The sequence below is a fragment of the Cuculus canorus genome, chromosome 10 (genome assembly GCF_017976375.1).
Source record: "Cuculus canorus isolate bCucCan1 chromosome 10, bCucCan1.pri, whole genome shotgun sequence".
Lineage (NCBI taxonomy): Eukaryota > Metazoa > Chordata > Aves > Cuculiformes > Cuculidae > Cuculus > Cuculus canorus.
The window spans coordinates 20,772,605-20,794,662 of record NC_071410.1 but is presented as its reverse complement, the minus strand read 5'-3'; the positions used below and the strand labels follow the sequence as shown (position 1 = coordinate 20,794,662).

General features: G+C 53.5%; 2 protein-coding genes across 3 annotated transcripts in view; both read right to left on the bottom strand.

Annotated features, from left to right (window-relative positions):
* ENOX2 (ecto-NOX disulfide-thiol exchanger 2) overlaps positions 1 to 15,459 on the bottom strand; it is a 40,741-nt gene extending 25,282 nt beyond the window's left edge. The window contains exon 1 of one of the 2 annotated variants that reach the window (XM_054075183.1): positions 15,418 to 15,459. In XM_054075183.1, the coding sequence (XP_053931158.1) occupies positions 15,418 to 15,457 (40 nt within the window). In that variant the 5' untranslated portion in view covers positions 15,458 to 15,459. Of the gene's footprint in view, positions 1 to 11,123; positions 11,834 to 15,417 lie in introns of those variants that run through there. The other variant, XM_054075182.1, reaches the window with a different exon arrangement.
* Positions 15,460 to 19,633: 4,174 nt separating this feature from the next.
* GPR119 (G protein-coupled receptor 119) lies at positions 19,634 to 21,196 on the bottom strand. Its single transcript, XM_009562290.2, has one exon. The coding sequence runs from the start codon at positions 21,192 to 21,194 to the stop codon at positions 20,166 to 20,168; it is 1,029 nt and encodes a 342-aa protein (XP_009560585.2). The 5' UTR covers positions 21,195 to 21,196; the 3' UTR covers positions 19,634 to 20,165.
* Between the last annotated feature and the right edge of the window lie 862 nt (positions 21,197 to 22,058).

Genomic DNA, 22,058 nt, shown 5'->3' with positions numbered 1-22,058 from the left:
GTCACACTGACACCACCCTAAAATAACCCTCACCAACATTAATCCCAACATCCACACAAACCGAACTGTTTATTTCTGTAAGCAAGGGGTGTATCTCTCCTCTGCTAAACAGTATTTCATATTTGGAAACTCAGAGGCCAGAATTTTTTCTCTATTCCTTCCAGTCCAGGACTATATTCTTAATAGATCCTTAATTTTCACCCAGTTTGTCACCAGTTCTGAATTCACCTCCAATTATTTACCAGCAGAAAAAAACAAGGCACATCTTAGATGATCTTCAAAACTCATAAAGTGCTATTTGCAATTCTTATTCAAGGAGTCTGGCAAGCAGGTGCTCTGCTTCATAGGCAAGACAGGGTGCTCCACAACACCTGACCCTCAGGACAGGCAGGCAAGCAATGGATCCACTATCAGAGTCCAGGCAGAATTCTGCAGCCTCAGGGCTCAAGTTTCCTCTCCCCCACTGGCAGCACCACCTCACAGGCTGCCGAGCACCGCAGGAGATGCGGGCAGTGCCTCCACACACTCATTTTAAGAATCACAGCACTCAAAACCAGAGCACCTTGAGTCCTCTTGCCAGAGTTTGTTATTGATAGAGATCAATCAGTGAGTTCAGTTTATTCAAGAATAAAATTAGATTGACCCATGGAAATTCATAGAATCATGGAATGGGTTGGCTTGGAAAGGATCTCAAGGCCCATCCAGTTCTACCCCCTGCCATGGGCAGGGACACCTCCTCCTGGATCAGGTTGCTCCAAGCCCCATCCAACCTGGCCTTGAATCCCTCTAGGGATGGGGCAACCACCACTGCTCTTGGGAAACCTGGGCCAGGGCCTCCCCACCCTCACAGCAAAACATTTCTCCCTAAGATCTCATCTCAATCTCCTCTCTTGCAGCTGAAAACCATTCCTCTCATCCTGTCCATGCCCTCCCTGATCCAGAGCCCCTCCCCAGCCTTCCTGGAGGCCCTTTCAGGACTGGAAGCTGCTCTAAGGTCTCCCCACAGCCTTCTCTTCTCCAGGCTGAACAACCCCAACTCTCTGAGCTTGTCCTTGTATGGGAGGTGCTCCAGCCCTCAGATCTGCCAATGAGTTCAGTTTACTCAAGAATAAATTTAGACTGACCCATGTAAATTAAGGGAATTTAAAGTAAATACACTAAACCAGGCCAACTAAGACGGGACCATCGAGACCCCTTTGCCAGAGAGCACATTGTATGTTGGGTATAGACACAACTGCCCATCTACCTTATGAGCTGAGACACCCCACCATCTTGGGGAACACCAAACTAAGTCAAGTTTTCCAGGAAGGATCCTGGTGTAGGAGACATCAAGGCTCATACAGATTCACAAAGACCAGAATTAGGTTTCAAAAATAGCACCATTCCCCAGTATTCACTAACTATAAAGTCCGCTCTGAAATACCAAGTAACCATCAGTCTGAATATTGCCTAAAAATTATCAGGTGATCACTCAGTGAAAGAGCTTTTGTGTTTCCCTGAAGTTTTGAGGTTTTCCTCATTCACAAACATTCCCAACCCTAGGCAGGACAAGTTACTTCAGCATCAAGTCGGAGTTTCACAAGAAATATCCACGCATGTGTTTGGCATATAAATAAAGAAAAAGCAACAGCCAAAAGTACAAGTAAGGAGAAACAGAATGAAACAGAACAGAAACTACAACAACAAGAAAAAAGGTGGACTTCAAGACCAAAGTCCTGGTAAACAATTCCAAATGACCAGAAGCTTCAAATACAAAGCTTGAATTAATCCCAGCAAGTTTTAGAGAGATATGAATCGAGCACAGAGTTCTTTATGCCACCTTCTGTCATAGTCAGCACTTGCAGGGATGCAAGACAGAAGGGACATCAAAACATCTGCTTTGATTCATCTTTTTCCTCAGTAAACTCACTCTAAAAAGTCAATGAAAGCAAATCCCACACAAATGCTTCTTGTGAGTCCCCATAAAGTGATAAAACAGCTACATTCCTGCTAAGGCATGTGTTCCTGGGGATGAGAACTCCAGGAGCACCAAAGGGGACAGTTATGCTGTCCCAAAGCACTGACGGGCCAAGGTATTCAGACCAAACCTGTCTCTCAACACACTGCAATGTTACAATTCCTGTTCTAGAGGATTCCACTTCCAAGAACTCATTAATAAGCACAGTTGCTGCACAGAGCTGTAAATAAACAAGAGAGTGGACACAGAGACCCTGAAGGAGTTCTTTGAGCTACTGAAAGGTGAGAACGCAAGGAGCCGCCAAAACCACAAGTACTATTCAGCTGGCAACAACAATAGTCACGCCCGACTATGCGAGATGCCTACAATGCTGATTCTTAAATACCTCAAAGCCAAAATATCACTGAGGTCATGAGGACACGGGAAAACAAACCTCAAACGCAGCAGGTTAAAAATAGAGAGAGGTTGTGCACAGCAAAGAAACAGGGAGAAGAGAAAAAGGAGCAACAGTAAGAGTTCTCTCTGTTATCATCCGGCTATGGGAAAGACAACGTTAAACTTAAAAGCATGCCTTCCCACGCCTGGGCACTGGGAAGGATGTGGACACGCCACGATCCAGCCAGGCACCTGTCACTGTTCAGCCTTGGCCCAGCCAATGCGACAGCTAAAACAAAGCAGTTGAAATCCCAATTCCCTTCCCCACCATCCTCAGGAAAGGGAAATAAGAGGAAAAGACTTGAGGGTTGGAAACCAAAACTAAAACTACAGCTTTAATGAAATAATAATAATGAAATTAATAAAATACATACAAATATATGAAAAATTGTCCCCCCTACGTAAGCCAGCAGTGTGCTCAGGTGGCCAAGAAGGCCAATGGCATCTTGGCTTGTATCAGAAATAGTGTGGCCAGCAGGTGCAGGGAGGGGATTCTGTCCCTGTACTCGGCACTGGTGAGACTGCACCTCGAATCCTGTGTTCAATTCACTACAAGACGGATGTTGAGGCTCTGGAGCATGTCCAGAGGAGAGCAACGAAGCTGGTGAGGGGGCTGGAGAACAAGTCTTACGAGGAGCGGCTGAGAGAGCTGGGGTTGTTTAGCCTGGAGAAGAGGAGGCTGAGGGGAGACCTTATTGCCCTCTACAACTACCTGAAAGGAGGTTGTAGAGAAGTGAGTGCTGGTCTCTTCTCCCAAGTGACAGGTGATAGGACATGGGGGAATGGCCTGAAGCTCTGCCAGGGGAGGTTCAGACTGGATATCAGGAAAAAATCTTTCACAGCAAGGGTCATCATGACCTGGCAGAGGCTGCCCAGGGCGGGGGTGGAGTTACCATCTTGGAGGGATTTAAAAGACGAGTAGACGAAGACAGTGGTTGATAGGAATGGTTGGACTTGATGATCTAAGAGGCTTTTTCCAACCTAGTGATTCTATGATTCTGTGCCAGCGTGACCAGCAATGCTGCAGAGCAGGCACAGGGAAGGGTCCAGGCTAGGAGGGAGCTGGGCTCAGGAACGGGATTCAGCAACACACGGATCGAGGATGAGGGCAAACAGACAGACAAGGTCCTCACTGGACATCGGCCATCAAAGAAGAGAGCGAGACCCCTGTGATCCCGCAGTTTTATCTCCAGAATAATTTACATGGGGTGGAATCCTCTGTTGTCAGGTTGGGGTCACCTCTCCTGTCACCCCTCCCTGCAGGTGCTGCCCTTCTCCACTCCTTTCCCTCCCGGCTCCCCCACCCCCAGGATGGCCTTGGTTTCTCTAGGAATAAGGGTAAGCCAAGGCCTCTCTGCATCCCCGTGCCCCGAGTTACCCCTTCTAGAGAGAAACAGCATCTGAAACACATGCAGTTCCTTTTCAGAAAGTGAAGTTACTCAGATAAGACTGAGCTGGAGTGGGAAACTGATTCTGCTTCAGCACACCCAGAACGACACTCATGCCTGAAATGAGTCAAGGCCTTGCTCTGGCTGGAGATGCCATCCAGATCCTCAGCACCAACCACTGCCTGAACGCTCACCTCTCTGGTGACTACCTCCTAGCCTGCTGGAGAGCAAAAGCAGCTGCCCAACACCAATTGTGTCCATCAGCAGTGTGAGCTGGGATGTGCGATTCAGCTCTGCGGTACAGGAGGAGCACAGAGATGCTGCCCTTGTGCTCTGACAACTGTGCTGGGAGAGAGGGAGGCAGCCAGCTCCAGCAGAAGTGAGCTAACAAGGAGTGAAAACCCCATCCTTAGCTACACGCAGGAAGCAAAGGAAATTCTCCCAGAGGCACAGCCAGCACCTCTGCTGGTTAGGACATTAGTCAAGCCATAAGAAAGTGCCCAAACCAAGGGAATGGTACATGCTGGATCAGAACAGAGGCAGTGCTGCTCCGAGCTGTCTAACCCATGCCATGGAGGCCTCCTGTGATCCGACCTAGCCCACACCCCAGGCAGAAATCAATGGAGCTCCTGGGAAGTGGATAATATTCTGCTGGGATTGGTACATCTGAGCAGCTCACAGAAGGTTCCAAGCTGAAATATATAGGAAGGAGCGGAAATAGACTTACAAATGCTCTGAAGTCTCCAGCATCAGGTCCAGGACCCTGTCCACCTACCACCTCCCATCACCAACGAAGTGCTGCAGATCAGTAGGCAACTGCATACGGACCAGCTGGGAACCCGCAACACCTCTCCTGCTTATCAGGGAGGGCAGGGATAGGACAAGGGGAACGGTTTTCAGCTGAAAGAGGGGAGATTGAGATGAGATCTTAAGAAGAAGTGTTTTGCTGTGCGGGTGGGGAGGCCCTGGCCCAGGCTGCCCCAAGAAGTGGTGGCTGCCCCATCCCTGGAGGTGTTCAGGGCCAGGTTGGATGGGGCTTGGAGCCCCTGATCCGGGAGGAGGTGTCCCTGCCCATGACAGGGGTTGGAACTGGATGGGCTTTGAGGTCCCTTCCAACCCACATCGTTCTATGATTAATAAGGGGAGAGGAGACCACAGTGATGAAGAACTGAACAGTAATTAGTAAGAACTTGTTTCACTCCTTGTCTTATCTCATTTCTACCCAAAACCATCCAGACTTTGGGTGCTGGTACGAGACACTGCTGAAGAGCAATTACAGAAAGGTGTGCTCCCAGAATTGACCAAGCTCTGTGAAAAGCCCAAGAGGGCAGCTCAGTAACTGAAAGTGTTCCTGAGGAATTCCCCTCCTGGTTATCTGCTGTACCAGAAGGTGAACACTTTCATGCCAACTTGCTTAAACAGCTGGCGAGGAGCAAAGCGGAAGGGGAGGATGGTAGAATTGCAAGTAAAACACCGGAACAGGCACAGGAACGCGGGCGCTGACTCAATGACTGGACAGACACTGTCCTTTCCAAGTTTGGGCAATCAGCAGCAGAAGGATAAGCCTGCAGCAGTCTCCTCCAGGCATTAGATGTCATTAACAAGAAAAGGAGCAAGGAAATTTCATCCTCTCCCTTCTCAGCTGCTCCTCACCAGAGGTTTCAGTGCTCTAAGACAAAAACAGGAGACAGGACCAGTTGCCTCAAGGATTAAGTTCATCTCATGCAGGATGAGGTGGATGTGAGCTGCAACTGGACAAGGAACAGATAGACACATTCACCTCATGCTGCCTGCTGACATCCCAGGCTGAGCAGCAGGCCTAGGTGTCCACCCTCAGAGGTGACTTTTCCAAATGAAGAATCGCAGCAGAAAGGGCTGCAGTGAAGTAAGAGCCAGTTCTTCACTTGGACTCTGGTATATCAAACCAGCCAGAGTTTTTAGTCTTATGCCACTTCACGCAAAGCCAGTCTGCCTTGCCAGCCAGAAAAGGCCTATTGCAGAGCTCAGCCTCTGAGGTGATGCGATAAAAGCTCATCTGCACACAAAGAGGAGCAGAGGTGAACAGTGATGGGTGTGGGAATCTGAGTAACACCTCACTCAACCCCTCCCTGGGAGCCACCAGTCCCTTAGAGCCTGCATCTACCAGCCCAGAGGAGCATGATCACAGGTGTGAAGCACAGCCTCTCGCAGGGCTGTCCCAGAACAGTCCCAACCCCAGCATACAGCTCAAGGCTGTTCCAGCAGAGCCACAGCCTCAGCATCCATCCCAAAGCTGTGCCAGGGGAGCTCTGGCATCCATCCCAAGGTGGTGCCAAGGTACATTGCTAGCTCACAGACATCTTGATGTCAACCAGAACACTCAAAGACCTTTCTACTGCCTGGAGCATGTTCTGGTGCACAGGGTCACTCCTCCCCACAGAAGGGGACTCTCAGCACAGGAACTGCCCAAGGATAACAGTAACATCATATAAATTCAGCAGTGTTTCCTGGGGGAAGCCAGGTAAAATCCAGCATGAGATAAATGACTTAAAGGATGGGGATGCACTCATTAGTGCAACAAACTGCTGTTTAATATCTTCATCGATGATACAGACAGTGAAACTGAGTGCACCTTCAGCAAGTTTGCAGATGACACTAAGCTGAGTGGTGCAGTTGCCACACCAGAAAGACAAGATGACATCCAGAGGGACCGGGACCGGCTGGAGACGTGGGGCTGTGAGAACCTCATGATGTTCAACAACACCAAGAGCAAGGTCCTACAACTGTGTCACGGTAATCTGCGGTTTCAGGACAGGATGGAGGTGATATGATTGAGAGCAGCCCTGAGGAGAAGGACTTGAGGTGCTGATTGATGAGAAGGTCGATATGAGCCAACACGTGTGCTCGCAGCCCGGAGACCAACCGTGTCCTGGGCTGCATCAGAAGAAGCATGACCAGCAGGTTGAGGGAGGGGATTCTGCCCCTCTATTTCCCTCTTGTGAGACTTCATCTGGAGTATTGTGTCCAGTTCTGGAATCCTCAACACAAGAAGCATGTGGAGCTGTTGGAACAGGTCCAGAGGAGGACTACAAGGATGATGTGAGGGCTGGAGCACCTTCACTAAGAGGACAGGCTGAGAGAGTGGGGGTTGATCAGCCTGGAGAAGAGAAGGGTCCAAAGAGACCTTATAGCGACCTTCCAGTACCTGAAGGGGGCTACAAGAAAGCTGGGGAGGGACTTTTTACAAAGGCATGGAGTGATAGAACGAGGGGCAATGTGTATAAACTGGAGAGAGGAAGATTTAGGCTAGACATAAGGAAGAATTTCTTCACACTGAGAGTGATGAGGCCCTGGAACAGGTTGCCCAGGTAAGTTGTGGCCGCCTCATCTCTGGAGATGTTCAAGGCCAGGTTGGATGGTTGGAACTGGATAGGCTTTAAGGTCCCCTCCAACCCAAACTAGTCTATGATTCTACGAAACGCATCTCCAACTCCCAACGCACCTCCATTGGTGGTGGGAGATGTGGGCAAAACCCAGTGAAAGCATTATAAAGACAACTAGAAGCACTCCTGGGAGAAGGGACCACGGACTTGCTCCAGCCACCTCATGAATATCCCACTTGAAAACACCTATTATTTATGGGCTCTCCATTAAGTGTAAACAGATACGCTCCCTCGCAGATGCAACACATGACCCCCAGAGGGGAATGCAGCAACATTTTTTGTGCTGGTACACATTTCATGGTGTCACATTAATGCTCGAAGGTGACCACACCAGCTGTGATTAAGGCATCAGTACTGGGAACCCAGATCCAGGCTCACTGTCTTATCAAGCCTTGGCTTGGGGCATCCTATTGCAGAAGCCACACCGAGATCAGCGGAGAGGTCAGAGTTAAAATTCTTGGGTTTGTTCCCATTAGAGGATTTCACTGTGTTTTCAACTCCAAACTGTGTAACAATAGCCATGACTTACACAGAACTTCTAAAACAGACACCCCAGTACGAGGGGACAAGACTATGAACGAACCAAACAATTGCTGTACTGCTCTCAGATTTCCAGAATTAGTGACTGACTTTCCTATCACCCTTTTTTCCAACTGACACTTGACAGGCCAACAAAGAAGCACTTTGAAGCAGTGTGGAAGCAGCGTGGAAGCAGCAAGGATTTGCCTGGAGCCCTGCATTCAGTTCTGGAGTTCTCAGCACGGAACAGTTTGGGTTGGAAGGGACGGCAAAGCCCATCCAGTTCCAACACCTCTGCTACAGGCAGTGACATTTCCCACTGGGTCAGAGTGATCAAAGTCCCATCCAACCTGGCCTTGAACAACTCCAGGGATGGGGCAGCCACCACTGCTCTGGGCAACCTCAGCCAAGGCCTCCCCACCCTCACAGCAAAACATTTTTTCCTAAGATCTCATCCCAATCTCCCCTCTTGCAGCTGAAAACCATTCCTCTCATCCTCTCCCTGCACTCGCTGATCCAGAGCCCCTCCCCAGCTTTCCTGGAGCCCCTTTCAGGACTGGAAGCTGCTCTAAGGTCTCCCTTCAGCCTTCCCTTCTCCAGGCTGAACAATCCGAAGTCTCTCAGCCTGTCCTTGGGCAGGAGGTGCTCCAGCCCTCAGATCATCTCCGTGGCCTCCTCTGGACTCACTCCAACAGAAAAGTGGGCAAGGAAAGCAGTACAGGAGGGTGGTCACCTTGCCTGCTCTTCTACAGTACAGAGTTTGCTTCAAGAACTAAACCAAGCCAGAGAGAATATTGCCAATAGACTTTAGAGCAAGAAACTCTTCATTATGTCAGATTTTCCACCCTACAGCTGGTAAATGCCATGGACGGCAACCACCTTCAGAACAGACTGCCTCTCTCCTACCATTTCAGTGAAGTGCTGTTCAGTTTGAGCTCCAACCACATCCCACCAGATGCAGAGAACATACACAGAAGAAAGCTGAAGCTGCAGAACTTTCTCTCGTGGGCACAGAGAAGGATAAAAGTGGGCAGAATCAGCCACTGTGGCTGTGAGACAAGAGCACAAGCACTTTCCTTCGTACCAACCTTAACAAAGCATCTTTGGCTGTTTGGAGCTGCTCTGCTCAGGAGGAGATGGACATCAGCACAGGAGCAAGCCTTGTTCCTTTGCTCCAAGGTTCTGTAGTGAGCCAGCCAGGAAAGGCAGAGATCGGCTCACTTCTGCACCTGCAGCGAAGTGCTACGCAGCAGGAAAGGGCAACCGGGAGGAGAAAAATGAGCAGTTTCAGCAAGGTCTGAGGAGTGTCAGCATTTCCAGAGAACCACGCATGGCACAGGCACCCATGTGCCCTTCACTTCCAAGCACAGCCTGTGGGTATATCCAGGGACTTTCTGAACACTGAATATTCAGGAGCAGGGTATCAAGTGCTGCCAAAAAACTGTCACTAAAATGTAGGGGAAAAAAAAAAAATCAACTTGGACCAGAAGATTCCACACTAGAAAAATGGATCAGGGAAAAACAGTGAAGATCATAAAATCATAGAATGGTTTGGGTTGGAAGGGATGTTAAAGCCCATCCAGTTCCAACACCTCTGCTACAGGCAGCAACATCTCCCACTGGATCAGGGGCTCCAAGTCCCATCCAGCCTCCAGGGATGGGGCAGCCACCACTGCTCTGGGCAACCTGGGCCAGGGCCTCCCCACCCTCACAGCAAAACATTTCTTCCTAAGGTCTTATCCCAATCTCCCCTCCTGCAGCTCAAAACCATTCCTCTCATCCCATCCCTGCCCTGCCTGATCAAGAGCCCCTCCCCAGCTTTCCTGGAGCCCCTTTCAGTACTGGAAGCTGCTCCAAGGTCTCCCTGCAGCCTTCTCTTCTCCAGGCTGAACAACCCAAACTCTCTCAGCCTCTGCTCAGTGTTCCAGCCCTTTGATCATCTCTGTGGCCTCCTCCAGATTCACTCTAACAGAATGGCACCTCAAGATGAGCAGCAAACAGCGAGTCCTGTGACTCAGGGTGCTGTAGGTGGTCTTCATCCCGACAGAAAGTTCCAGGCTGTCGGCAATCACATTACCAGTGTGCAGCCCTGCCTGCCCCTTTGGGCAGGTAACGATCCGGTCTCTGCTGATGCTAAATACGGCATCACATGTAGCTTTCACAGCACATGCTTAGAAAGGGCCTGGGTAGAGAGAGGAAAGATCTCAATGTTCCAGGCGTAAATCAAGGAAAGCATCTGCCCTCAGTGAGTCCCATGCCAGACCCTGGGCAGGACTTCATTTTCCAGCCACAACCTCCTGCTAACAGAGCTTCGCCATTTGCCATAATGATGAGCACAAAAAGACATCAGGAACAGCCAACACCATGAACAAAAAAGCAGTGCTTTACAGATCACTCCTTTTACCCAGCGCTGAGCACGCTGACACCACTTCTCCCCACGGAGCTCACTGCGCAAGGCTCCTACGGTCGCATGGGAAAACAGCCCTCCAACAGGGCTCCTGCTCCAAGGTCTCACAAAACCTCCCCTGCTGGCTGTTTTCACGGTCAAACAAATGATAACGGGAGCTTTGCCCACAAGCCCAGCTCCAGAGGCACCCACAGCAGCCGGGGGATCAGCACGCTCCAACAGGGACTGCTCACACTGCAACAGGTCTCCAGACATCCACCTAGGGAACAGGAGTGGGTGTGCAACCCTCTGCCCCTAACTCGAAGCAAAAAAAGACTGCTAACACGCACTCTGACACTTCCATCTACCTAATAGCATTTTAATTGCACACTTAAAAAGCACACATAGATTGTGCCTGCTCATCAAACTTCTCTCTTAGCCAACATCAAGAGGAACTTAAGAAATGGGCTGACACAGGCTTTGCTATAAATATGGATTTACCTTTTGCCAGCACTGGCAAATATAGGAAATATGGATTGCTCAGCCTGAAGAGGGGTCCCTTTGCATTTCTGCATGCCTAGAAATGCAATTTAGAAACACACTGTATTCCAGGACACAATCTGCCTTCTGATTACAAAGAGCTTGTTGTCAGCTCTGAAGAAACCCAAACATGCAGCATCTGCAGTGACCAATTAGAAGACACAGAGAATACAGGAAGGAAGGGAAAGGGGAGAAAATACCAAGGCTTTGAAAACACATTTCAGCACCTAGCATTTGCTCTCCGAGACTACTTCTGATGTTCAAAAACTCCTGTTGGGCTGGTGCATTCCCTTCTACTGTATTCCTGGCTGAAGTGTTCCAGTTGGAGCTTTAGAACCAGCAGCTTGATCCAGAAGCTGGCTCAGTACCCTGATGAGACCAGCAGACTTCTGACAGCAACGGCTGCCAACTCCTTGTAACCCTTCATGCTAACAAGACACCACTAACAAGAAAGGCACACGAAACACAGACTTTACCTGCATACTGCACCAGAAACATGGCAAGATGCTGATCGTACATCCCTATTTCATCCAGTTCCTCCACCGCTCCCAGCTTATTTGTTTAAAAGAGTCCAGGGTTGAGCTCCCACACTCAGGGCAGCTCCACGCAAGCCTCCAACCTCCAGCAACGTGCACAGAAGGAAAGCTGGGTCCTAATGACAATAAAACTACCAGTGCGCTGCCCTGTGGGCAGGCGGGGACAAGCCCAGCATCGGGAGCACAGGTTAGGACAGGAGCTGGCACAGGGCGATGGCATGTGTCACCATCAGTCTCCAGTGACCGACAGCAAGTGGCAGATTCTGGGATGTGGGGGACAGAGCTGGACGAGCAGGTGGAGAAGCGATTAGCAGCAAGTACATCTGAATTCACACGGGATTTCACACGGCAATTCTTCTAAGCACTGGCATGCAGTTAAATAACCCCTGTTTGCATGCCTGAGATTAGCGGCCTTTGCACAGAAAGATTAAGTTCTGGTAATCCTTGATGGCAAGAGGCAAAGCGCTCACTTTCTTTGATTCTAGAAGCTTATTCTCCAAAGAAATAGTAACTCCAGACAAGGTGATTATCCTAGGAGGGCACAGTAACAAAAAGAGAGACAAACAGCCCCTTTCTTTGAGTCTGAAACCACAGTGTTAGGGGCTACCTGCAGTGTTCTCAAGCGAATGCATCTTTTCACAAAGATACATCCACAACAACACAAACGCAGAGCCCTGATCCAGCCCTGGAAGAGCCGTGCTGCTTGCTTACCGTTACAACCCAAAACAAAGGAGACAACTTCTTTGCCAGTGTGCGCATGCCAATCCAAACCCTCCACCCTCCCTATGGACAGTCCTCAGCAGCCCTAGAATCACAGATTGTCCTGAGCTGGGAGGGACCCACTAGGACCATCGAATCCAACTCCTGGCCCTGCACAGGACAACCCCACCATTCACACTGTGGGGCTGAGGGCCTTGGACAAATGCTGCTGGAATAGTGTCAGGCTCAGCACCGTGACTGCTTCCCTGGGAGCTGTTCCAGGGCTCCACCACCCTCTGCATGGAGAGCCTCATGTCCATCCTAACCCTCCCCTGGCACATTTTCCTGTCATTCCCTCAGGTTCTGTTATTGGTCACCAAAGAGAAGAGGCAGTAGAAGAAACCTGCCAGGCCAAGGGACATAGGACAACTACACAGACCTATCGGGCAAGATAAATAGGAGGAAAAAAAGAGAAGAAGAAGGAAGTCCCAAAGAAAACTCCAGCAGAGCCAGCAATCGGGATTTTCAGAAAATCCTGGACCAACGGGCAAGTGCTGCCCACCAGAGAGGAGCCTCGCAGAGAGGAAGCACCATCGCAAGGGCCTGAACAGCTTTGCCTCGGTCAGAGCAAAGCAGCAGAACGCAGCAGGAAGGCACCGCTTTGGGATGGACACATTGGCACTCGGAGAATGTCAGCAGAAAAGTTGGGGATTAGGGGAGAAATCTCACACCCTCTTTGGAAGGTGCACAGGATGCCTCTCTAGCAACACCTTGTCTTTGAAATTACTTGGAGATTGAACTTCCCCCTTCCACGAGCTCAAGTCACCCGAACCAAAAACATGACCTTAAACTAAGAAACCTGACCTTGCAGCAGCTCAGACAGAGCTTTCAACAACTTAACACAGGGACCTTTTTAATTAGATGTTAAGAAATCCCTCCAACAAAACACCGAAAAACAGAAAAAACAACCAGCCAGCTACCTGAGCAGAAAAGAGGCGGAAGGCTGAAGGAAGAAGGAACGCAACTTTATTAGATACGCTTCCACCCCAGTTGCCTGAGTGTTTTACCCATCATCTCCTGGTTCTACTGCAATGTTCTGCCGGTCAGAAAAATGCAGCATCCAGGTATTCAAGTATTGCAGCTACACAAGTGAAGAGCAGGGAAGCTAGAAAGTGTGTGGACTAACAAGTAATCTGTCCAAGCACAAATAGCTTTGTGTAACAAATATGGCATCAAAGAAGAAGAGTGTTTCCACGCAGCACAATCCAAACACAGGCTGGACCATGCACACATAACCAATACGTGAGCAAAATCATAGAATGGTTTGGGTTGGAAGGGACCTCAAAGCCCATCCAGTTCCAATCCCTGCCATGTGCAGGGACACCTCCCACTGGATCAGGGGCTCCAAGCCCCATCCAACCTGGCCTGGAACACCTTCAGGGATGGGGCAGCCACCACTGCTCTGGGCAACCTGGGCCAGGGACTCACCTCCCTCTGTGTAAAAAGTTTCTTCCTAATATCCAGTCTAAACTCCTCTCATTTTAGTTTAAAGCCATCACCCCTTGTCATATTGCTACAGTGTGACTAAGACATTAAGAAACACATAACAAAGCTTTAGCATAACGTTTAAGGAACCACATAAATGTGTATGCACACACAGATGTGAATCACAGCCAAAGGACCTTTCTGGAGCAGAGCTGCGGGAGAGTTTCAGCCTCACCCACAGCAGTTCCCGGTGGGAGAATACCTGGATCCCGCAGTACTGGTAAGGAGGGCACAGAGTCCCAAGAGCACTGACATCCCAGCCATGTCCCCACCCTGGCACCATCAGGGATGCTTTCACCCCCATGCTCCAGGTTGGCAGGAGCCCCGCTTCCCCAGCCATGTCCTCGCGCCCCTGGTCCCGCACTCCAGACTTGTCCCCGTGCCAATTCTGGCACCATCAGGGATGGTTTCACCCTCACCCAATGCCAAAGTCAGCTCCAGGGCGGTGGGAACCCCACTCCCCCTGCCTCACACTCCCTCCCAGCCCCGCTCTCCCCACACCCCCTCCCCGCACCCCAGCTCCCACCACCTCACGCTCCCTAAGCCCCACTCCCTGCTCCCCCAGCCCCATTCTCTGGTCCCCCAGACCCACTCCCCGCTCCCCTAGTGCCACATTCCCCACTCCCCCATCCCAGCTCTCCCTTCCCAGCTCTTCCCACTCCCGAGCCTCACTCTCTGCTCCCTCAGCCTCACATTCCATGCTCGTTCCTCTCCAAGTCCTGCTCCCCACTCCCCTGGCTCCACATTCCCTGCACTCCAACTCAACTCCCACAGCTCCACTTTCCCAGGTCTCCACAATCCCCGGCACCCCATTCCCTGCTCCCCCAGCCCCCCCCCTTCCCTGGCCCTGCTTCCCTAGCCCATCCCCTGCTCCCCCAGGCTCGTGTCCCCTGTTCCCCACTCCCCGAATCCCCCACTCTCCCAGCCCTGCATTCCCTTCTCCCCCTGTTCTCCCAGCCCCACATCCCCTGCTCCCCCCGTTCTCCCAGCCCCACATCCCCTGCTCCCCCCGTTCTCCCAGCCCCACATCCCCTGCTCCCCCCGTTCTCCCAGCCCCACACTCCCTGCTCCCCCCGTTCTCCCAGCCCCACGTCCCCTGCTCCCCCCGTTCTCCCAGCCCCACACTCCCTGCTCCCCCCGTTCTCCCAGCCCCACGTCCCCTGCTCCCCCCGTTCTCCCAGCCCCACGTCCCCTGCTCCCCCCGTTCTCCCAGCCCCACGTCCCCTGCTCCCCCCGTTCTCCCAGCCCCACGTCCCCTGCTCCCCCCGTTCTCCCAGCTCCACATCCCCTGCTCCCCCCGTTCTCCCAGCCCCACACCCCCTGCTCCCCCCGTTCTCCCAGCCCCACACTCCCTGCTCCCCCCGTTCTCCCAGCCCCACATCCCCTGCTCCCCCCGTTCTCCCAGCCCCACACCCCCTGCTCCCCCCGTTCTCCCAGCCCCACGTCCCCTGCTCCCCCCGTTCTCCCAGCCCCACGTCCCCTGCTCCCCCCGTTCTCCCAGCCCCACGTCCCCTGCTCCCCCTGTTCTCCCAGCCCCACACTCCCTGCTCCCCCTGTTCTCCCAGCCCCACATCCCCTGCTCCCCCAGCTCCATCCCCCGCTCCCCCAGCCCCGCGTCCCCCCCTGCCACACTCTGCCGCTCCCCCAGCCCCACATCCTCCGCCCACCCGGCACTCCCCACCTCGCTCTCGCATCCCACACCCCACATCCCCCGTTCCCCGGCCCCACATCCCCCCGCATCCCCGCTCCCTCAGCCCCGCATCCCCTGCCCACCCCCGCACTCCCCGCCCCGCATCCTTTGTTCCCCGGCCCCACATCCCCTGCTCCCCCCCGCTCCCCGGCCCCGCATCCCTCGCTCCCCCAGCGCTCCTCTCTGCTCCTCCAGTTCCACTCCCTGCTCTCCTAGCCCCGCACTGCCCCGCTCCCCCTGCCGCGCTCCCACATCCTCCTGCCCCCCCACCCCCATTCCCTACTCCCCCTCCGTACTCACCGCCCAGCCCGCGCGCGCCACCGCCCCCCGCCGCCAGCATCGGCCCCGCCCCCGCCTGCGCCGCGCGCCCATTGGCTGTGGCTCGGGGGAGGTGCGCGCGGGGCACGCCGGGACGCAGGCGGATCGCGCCGGAGGATCTGGGGGAGGGGGAGGGTTGTTTCCGGCGAGGCCGCAGCCGTTGAGGGTCGTGAGGGACGGGGCTTAGGAGCCCCTGATCCAGCAGGAGGTGTGCCTGCCCGTGGCAGGGGGTGCGACTGGATGGGCTTTGAGATCCCTTCCGACCCAAACCATTCCATGATTCTGTGAAACCGCCGGCAAATCATCTCTCTGAGGCTCGGTTTGGAGTTTTGGGAAGCGACGGCCCTTTCTCCGCCTGGGCAGCACGAGGAGCCCCACAAAATTTTCCCACCGATCTCCTGCATCTCCTGTCCCTTTCCAAGGACTCGTTTTCATGTTCTTTCGATCTTCCCAACGGCCCAGGCTTTGCTCATTGGGAGCTTTGGCTCCAGCTCGGCCCGAGCTCGTGTTTGGGACAGGGAAAGGATCGCAGGAGAGGAGACGCGCAGAGCCCCCTGAGCACCAGGCCTTGTCACCTTCCCATGGTTGGGAAACACGGCTTGGAAGCCACCCTGCTGTCAGGGGGACGGTCTGCCAGACTTTCGTAGCAAACAATCGCTTAGACAGAACTTAAAAATACTCCACTTTTTGTCATAGCAACTCCTTGTATCAGTGGGGCTGAGGGCCTTGGCCAAATGCTGCTAGGCTCAGCACCATGGCTGCTTCCCTGGAAGCTGTCCCAGGGCTCCACTACCGTCTGGGGAAGAACTTTGTCCTCTTGTCCAACCTAACCCTCCCCTGGCATCTTCCTGCCAGTCCCTCGGGTCCTGTCCTTGGTGGCAAGAGAGAAGAGACAGGAGATGAAACCTGCCAGGCACACAGGGTAACCACACAAGAAAATAAATAGGGAGATAAAAAAAAGAGGGACTTCCCAAAGAAAACTTCCCAAGCTCCAGCTTGTGCCTGGTGCCCCCTGTGCCATCTCTGGACACAACTGAGCAGAGTCTGCCCCCCTCCTCCTGCCCCGGCCCATCACAGATATCGATCAGCATTGATGGGATCCTCTCTCTGCTTCTCTCAAGGCAGAACAGAGCCAGGGCTCTCACCCTTTCCACATAATGGAGATCATCCTGTCCCCTCATTATCTCCATGCCCTCTGCTGGGCTCTCTCCAGTCATTCCTTGTCTTTCCTAAGCTGGGGAGCCCAGAACTGGACACAGGAATACAGATGGGGCCTCCCTAGGGCAGAGCAGAGCAGAAGGAGACCACCTCCCCCCCCCCCATCCTTCTGGCTGCACTCTTCTCCATGCACCCCAGAACCTTTGGATTCTTAGCCATGAGGGCACATTACTGGGTCATAGTTGGCTTGGTGTCTGCAGGACCCTCAGGTCCTTCTCCACATAGCTGCTTCCCAGCTGACGCCCCTCACTGGCGCTGGTGCAGGGGTTGTTCCTCCCCACATACAGGAATCTGCTCTTCCCTTGGTTGGACCTCATGAGGTTCCTCCCTGGCCAACTCTCCAGCCTGTCCAGCTCTTGCTTCTGGTGGATCTGCCACTCCTCCCTTTTTGTGTCATCAGCAAACATGCTGAAGGTGTGCTCCATCCCCTCAGCCAGGTTGTGGGTGAAGATGCTGAGCAAGGCTGGGTCCAGAACTGGCCCATGGAGAACACCACTAGGCTTCCAGCTGGGCTCTGTTCTGCTGATCACAACCCTCTGACCTTTGCCATCCAGCCAGTTCTCAATCCACATCACTGTCCACCCATCTAACCCGCACGTCCAACACTTACCTACAAGGATGTTGTGGGAGACGGTGTCAAAAGCCAAGCTGAAGTCGAGGTAGACAACATCCACCGTGCTCCCCTCATCCACTCAGCCAGTCATGGAAGGCTAGCAGACTGGTCAATGAATGAATACATAGAATGATGCATCCTGCCTCCCCATGGCCCGGGATGTGCCCACCCTTGCCCAGCCTCACTCCCGCAGCCTCCCCCAAGTGCTGGGGTGATGCTCAGCCCCCACAGAGTCACCACGGGGCTGGAGCATGGGGACAAATGTGCTCTGGAACAAGAGATGAAAGCAGATGTGGTCTCACACACAGAACAGCCACCAATCCATGCCATCCCGTCAGGATCTGGAGGTGTCTTCCAGGAATGAGGTCCCAACTGCTCCAGCCTGCGAGATCTGCTCCAGCCTAAGGCTCAGAGCAAGGGGGCACAGCTCAGTGCCAGCGTACAGATGCTTAGCAAGGGATTCTCTGCGGCAGGGAGGTGCTCTGCTTCCAGCTGCACCATCTCTTCCACCTTCTGGTTCCCTTGGCATAGCACAACCGGAGTTTTATACGGATAGCAGTAACAAGCAATTATTCCACGTAAAATATTTATGATGCTGACATGATGATTTAATACAGGAGAAATACCAGCTTGGGGTGATAGTGGCATCTTTGAGGAGTGATGATGCAGGTTGTGCTGTGTGGAAAGAGACAGGGATGGGGCTTGACACCACAGCCCCTGTGGCCATAAACTGCTTCGCCAGCACCCGGCGTGGTGACTCAACCCAAGATAAGGTATAAAAACATCAAAGAATGAATAAAAGAATTTGGCAGAAAGCAGCACGCTTGAGCTTGTGCACCTCTGTGCATCCCTTCCCAGTGTGACAATGAGCTTAGTCCAGAGCCCAGCAAGGAGTTCATGTCACCCCAAACGTCCCTTTCCAGCATGATGATGAGCATAGTATAGAGCCCAGCAAAGAGCTCATGTCACCCCATGCTTCCCTTCCCAGTGTGACAATGTGCGTAGTCTAGAGCCCAACAAGCTCATGTCACCCCACGCATCCCTCCCAGCACAACAATGACTGTAGAGCCTGGCAAGGAACTCATGTCACCCCAGACATCCCTTCCCAGTATGAAAATGAGTGTAGTCCAGAGCCCAGTAAAGAGCTCGTGTCACCCCACGCATCTCTTCCCAGCATGACAATGAGTGTAGAGCCTGGCAAGGAGCTTGACAACGAGCATAGTCTAGAGCGCAGCAAGTAGCTTGTGTCACCCCAGACACCCCTTCCCAGTGTGACGATGAGGATAGTCTAGAGCCCAGCAAGGAGCTTGCGTCACCCCAGACGTCCTTCCTGGCATGACGATGAGCATAGTCCAGAGCCCAGCAATGAGCTCATGTCACCTTACACATCCAGGACCAAGGCAGGTTCTGGAAGCATGCTGGATATGGCCTTGAGCATTCATGTCTCCCGGTGGGGTGAACGACAGAGATGGAAGGTGCTATTTCATGCATAGCACCTTCATTTCCAGCTCAGGGTACGTTCTTAGCTGAGAAAACTCTTTTATGGGAAGGTTTTGTGCCATGTGGATCGAACGGACAAGATTTTATGAGAAGCCATTGAATATCATCATAGCCTCCAGCAACCTGGCCACTGCAGAAGTGCTGTGTGCTCATCCCGTGGGATGAGCCAGTGCATAAGGACCCTTGCAGTCCCAAATCCATCCCTACAGCCTAAGTAGGACCAACCAGCCCGCCTGCATGCGGATGTCCCTGACAGACATTCCTCCTGCTTCTTTGCCACAGCTCAGCGTTCAGCCAGTTACACATTAACTTGCTTTACAGCCCAAGCCAACACAGCAACAGAACAACCCCTGCTGCTCTGCACCTCGCCCAGGTGTGCAGCACCTGGGGCTGCTCCATGCTCACTGTGTGGCTGTGGTGCAGATAGAATCATAGAATACTTAGGCTGGAAAAAACCTTTGAGATCATCATGTCCAACCATACCTGTCCACTACTAAATCATATCCCTAAGCACTCCATCTGGCCCGTCTTTTAAACACCTCCAGAGATGGGGACTCAACCATCTCCCTGGGCAGCCTTTCCAGGAGCGTCTTGCCAAGCAACAGCGGGAGCCCTCTCTGTGTCCACCGTCCATAACGGAGAGCCCAGACCTGTACGCCTCGCCTCTGCCTCAGAATGGGATGACCCTGCGACCTCTCAGCCCAGGCTGCTGCTGTAGGATCATGAGCGTGGTTTAAGATGAGCAGCGACTCGGAGGACCTGCAGTCCAGGACAAATTTAGACATGTGCACACCTCCAAGAGCCAAAGGCAACAGAGTCCAGCTGTGTGAGCATCCCTGGAGTAGAGCAGAGGGGTCAGCAGGGAGTTGCACAGCCCCAGCAGCCAGAGGTAGCTCTTGGTGACTTCACAGGAGAAGCACTCAAGACAGTTTGCATGATGGTCGTGATGAAGAATGGCAACCAGGACAGTGTGAAGCACCCGCCGAGCACAACCCGGAGCTCATTGCTCAGAGAGGCAGGCTGCAGGCAGAGGAGAGGACGGGTGGGTCCCAGATCCAGGCACAGAAGCCAGGCAGTGACACATGAAGAATCTGAGCCTGCAGAACAAGTGCAGAGGGCCACGAGACACAAGGCTGCCCTTGCTAAGGATCCACAGGCAAAACCTAAACTGTGCCATGCACCCACGATTCGGGGTGCCTGGGGCTGGTGCAAAGCAGGCCGTGCTGTGGCTCCGTGCGGCTGTGGGCAGGCTGGAATTTGGCCACGCGGATGTCTGGGAACTAGCATCCAGGTTGGTCCCACCCCAGCTGTCATCTCCTCCACTGCTGGCAGGCCCCCAGTTCATGGTCACAGTGCAGGAGATGAGCTGGAAAGATGGTGACAGCCACTCCTTACTGGGTCAGTCCTGGAGCTGCGGGCAGGATATGGTGGGGAGAGGCTTGGTGCCTCCGCCAGGGAAATGACGTCCCTTCCCCAGATGGAGGAGGACTCTCCTCTTCACACCTGCAACCAGCTGGGAGAGCTGCAGCCGCACGTCCTTCTGCCAGAAGGAGTAGAGCAGGGGGTTCAGGAGGGAGTTGCACAGTCCCAGCAGCCAGAGGTAGCTCTCGATGACTTTGTAGGGGAAGCACTCGAGACAGACAGTTTGCACGATGCTGGCAATGAAGAACGGCAACCAGGACAGCGTGAAGCACCCGATGAGCGCAGCAACGGTGCGCATGGCCTTCATGTCACTGGTGGTGCGGGACGCCGGACAGCCCCCTGCCAGCCCTGCGTGTTCTACTTCCCGGATCTGCTGCACGTGTGCGGAGGCGATTTTCAGCATGTCACAGTAGAGGTAAATGAAGAGGAATAGCGCTGGGAAGAAGCCAAAGCAGAAGACGGCAAGCATGTAGGCAGGTTGGAAGACTCCAAAGAAGGAGCATTTCTCATCGGTGGAGATCTTCTGAAAGGCAGGGGTGAGGACTGGGAGGAAGCCGATGACAGCAGCAACCAGCCACAGACCCACCAACCGCACGCCAACCCGCAGGCCTGTCACCAGCTGGAAATAGTGGAAAGGTTTCCTGAGTGCCAGGTGCCTGTCACAGGCAACCAGGATCAGGGATAGTATAGAGGCAGCGGAAGAAGAGGTCACAAAAGCCATTCTCAGGACACAGAAGATCTGGGGAGGATGAAAGGGCTCTGAAAACTCATCCATGACCAGACCCATGACCGTGAACCCAACCATAGCATCCGCAACAGCAAGGTTAAGGACAAAATAGAGCCCCTTGGAGCCACTCTTCTGGATGAGGCGAAGGAGAGCGATGGCCACCAGTACGTTGGCGGTGATGATGAGAGAGGCCAGCACAGCCAGGATGACTCCCAGGGCTGAGCTGGCCATGTCTGTCCCCTGGGGGAGGACAGCCCAATGATGCTGTGTCCCCGACATGATCCTAGGGCATCCCTCACCTGGGGCTTCTCAGCACATCCATCTGGGCAGGAGGGTGGCAGCAAGGGCAGCCCCTCACTCTCCGTGGGGTGCAGCAAGAGCTCTGGGTGCAGCGGCGTCGCTCGCGCTGGGCAGCAGAGCTCTGCTGAGCAGCTGCCTGCCGGAAGGGACCGGTGCACTTGCAGCACCCGCTGTGCCCACGGAGGTCCCTCCCCTCCAGCCACGTTTCCAGACAACCCTGGAGCAGGGGGTGAGCCGTGAGTGCCCGGGCAGGAAGCTGCCATGGCAGCACAGGGCATGGTGGACATCCCCCAGCCAAGCACCCAGGACCCAAGCAGAGCCAGTGCGCTGCCTGGACATGGGTGCTGGGAATGGGGAACAAGCAAAGAGAGCTCCCAGTGCCCAGCCCCGTGGGTGGCACAACTCATGGGGGTCCTACAGGGCCACTGCCCGACCCAGGGCAGCCTCTTCCTGCAGGGACAAAGGGAACAACAGAGCTCCCTTGTTGGAGCAGCACCCAGAAAGGTGACATGGCTATAACGGGGAAAAGTACTGACAAGAGATGTTTGCTAAAACAGAGATGGAGAAAAAATCTGCCAGCCCAGAAACCCAGTGCATCCTTGGCAGATGCAGCTGGGAGCCCAGGGCATCCTCAATTAGCCCAAAAGAAAAAGCCAGCCATGATCTCCAAAGGGGCCTCCTGATCAAGAAGCAGGCAGCAAGAGCTGCCCAGGAGCTGGTGTCCTCTGCCCACTTATGGACCCACATCAGAGTGATGGGCTACCTGCCCCAAACGAGCCCCTATCTCTTCCAGAGCTCCCCCTGCCCCAACTTGTCTGTGTGAATTCACCTGACTGACTCCAT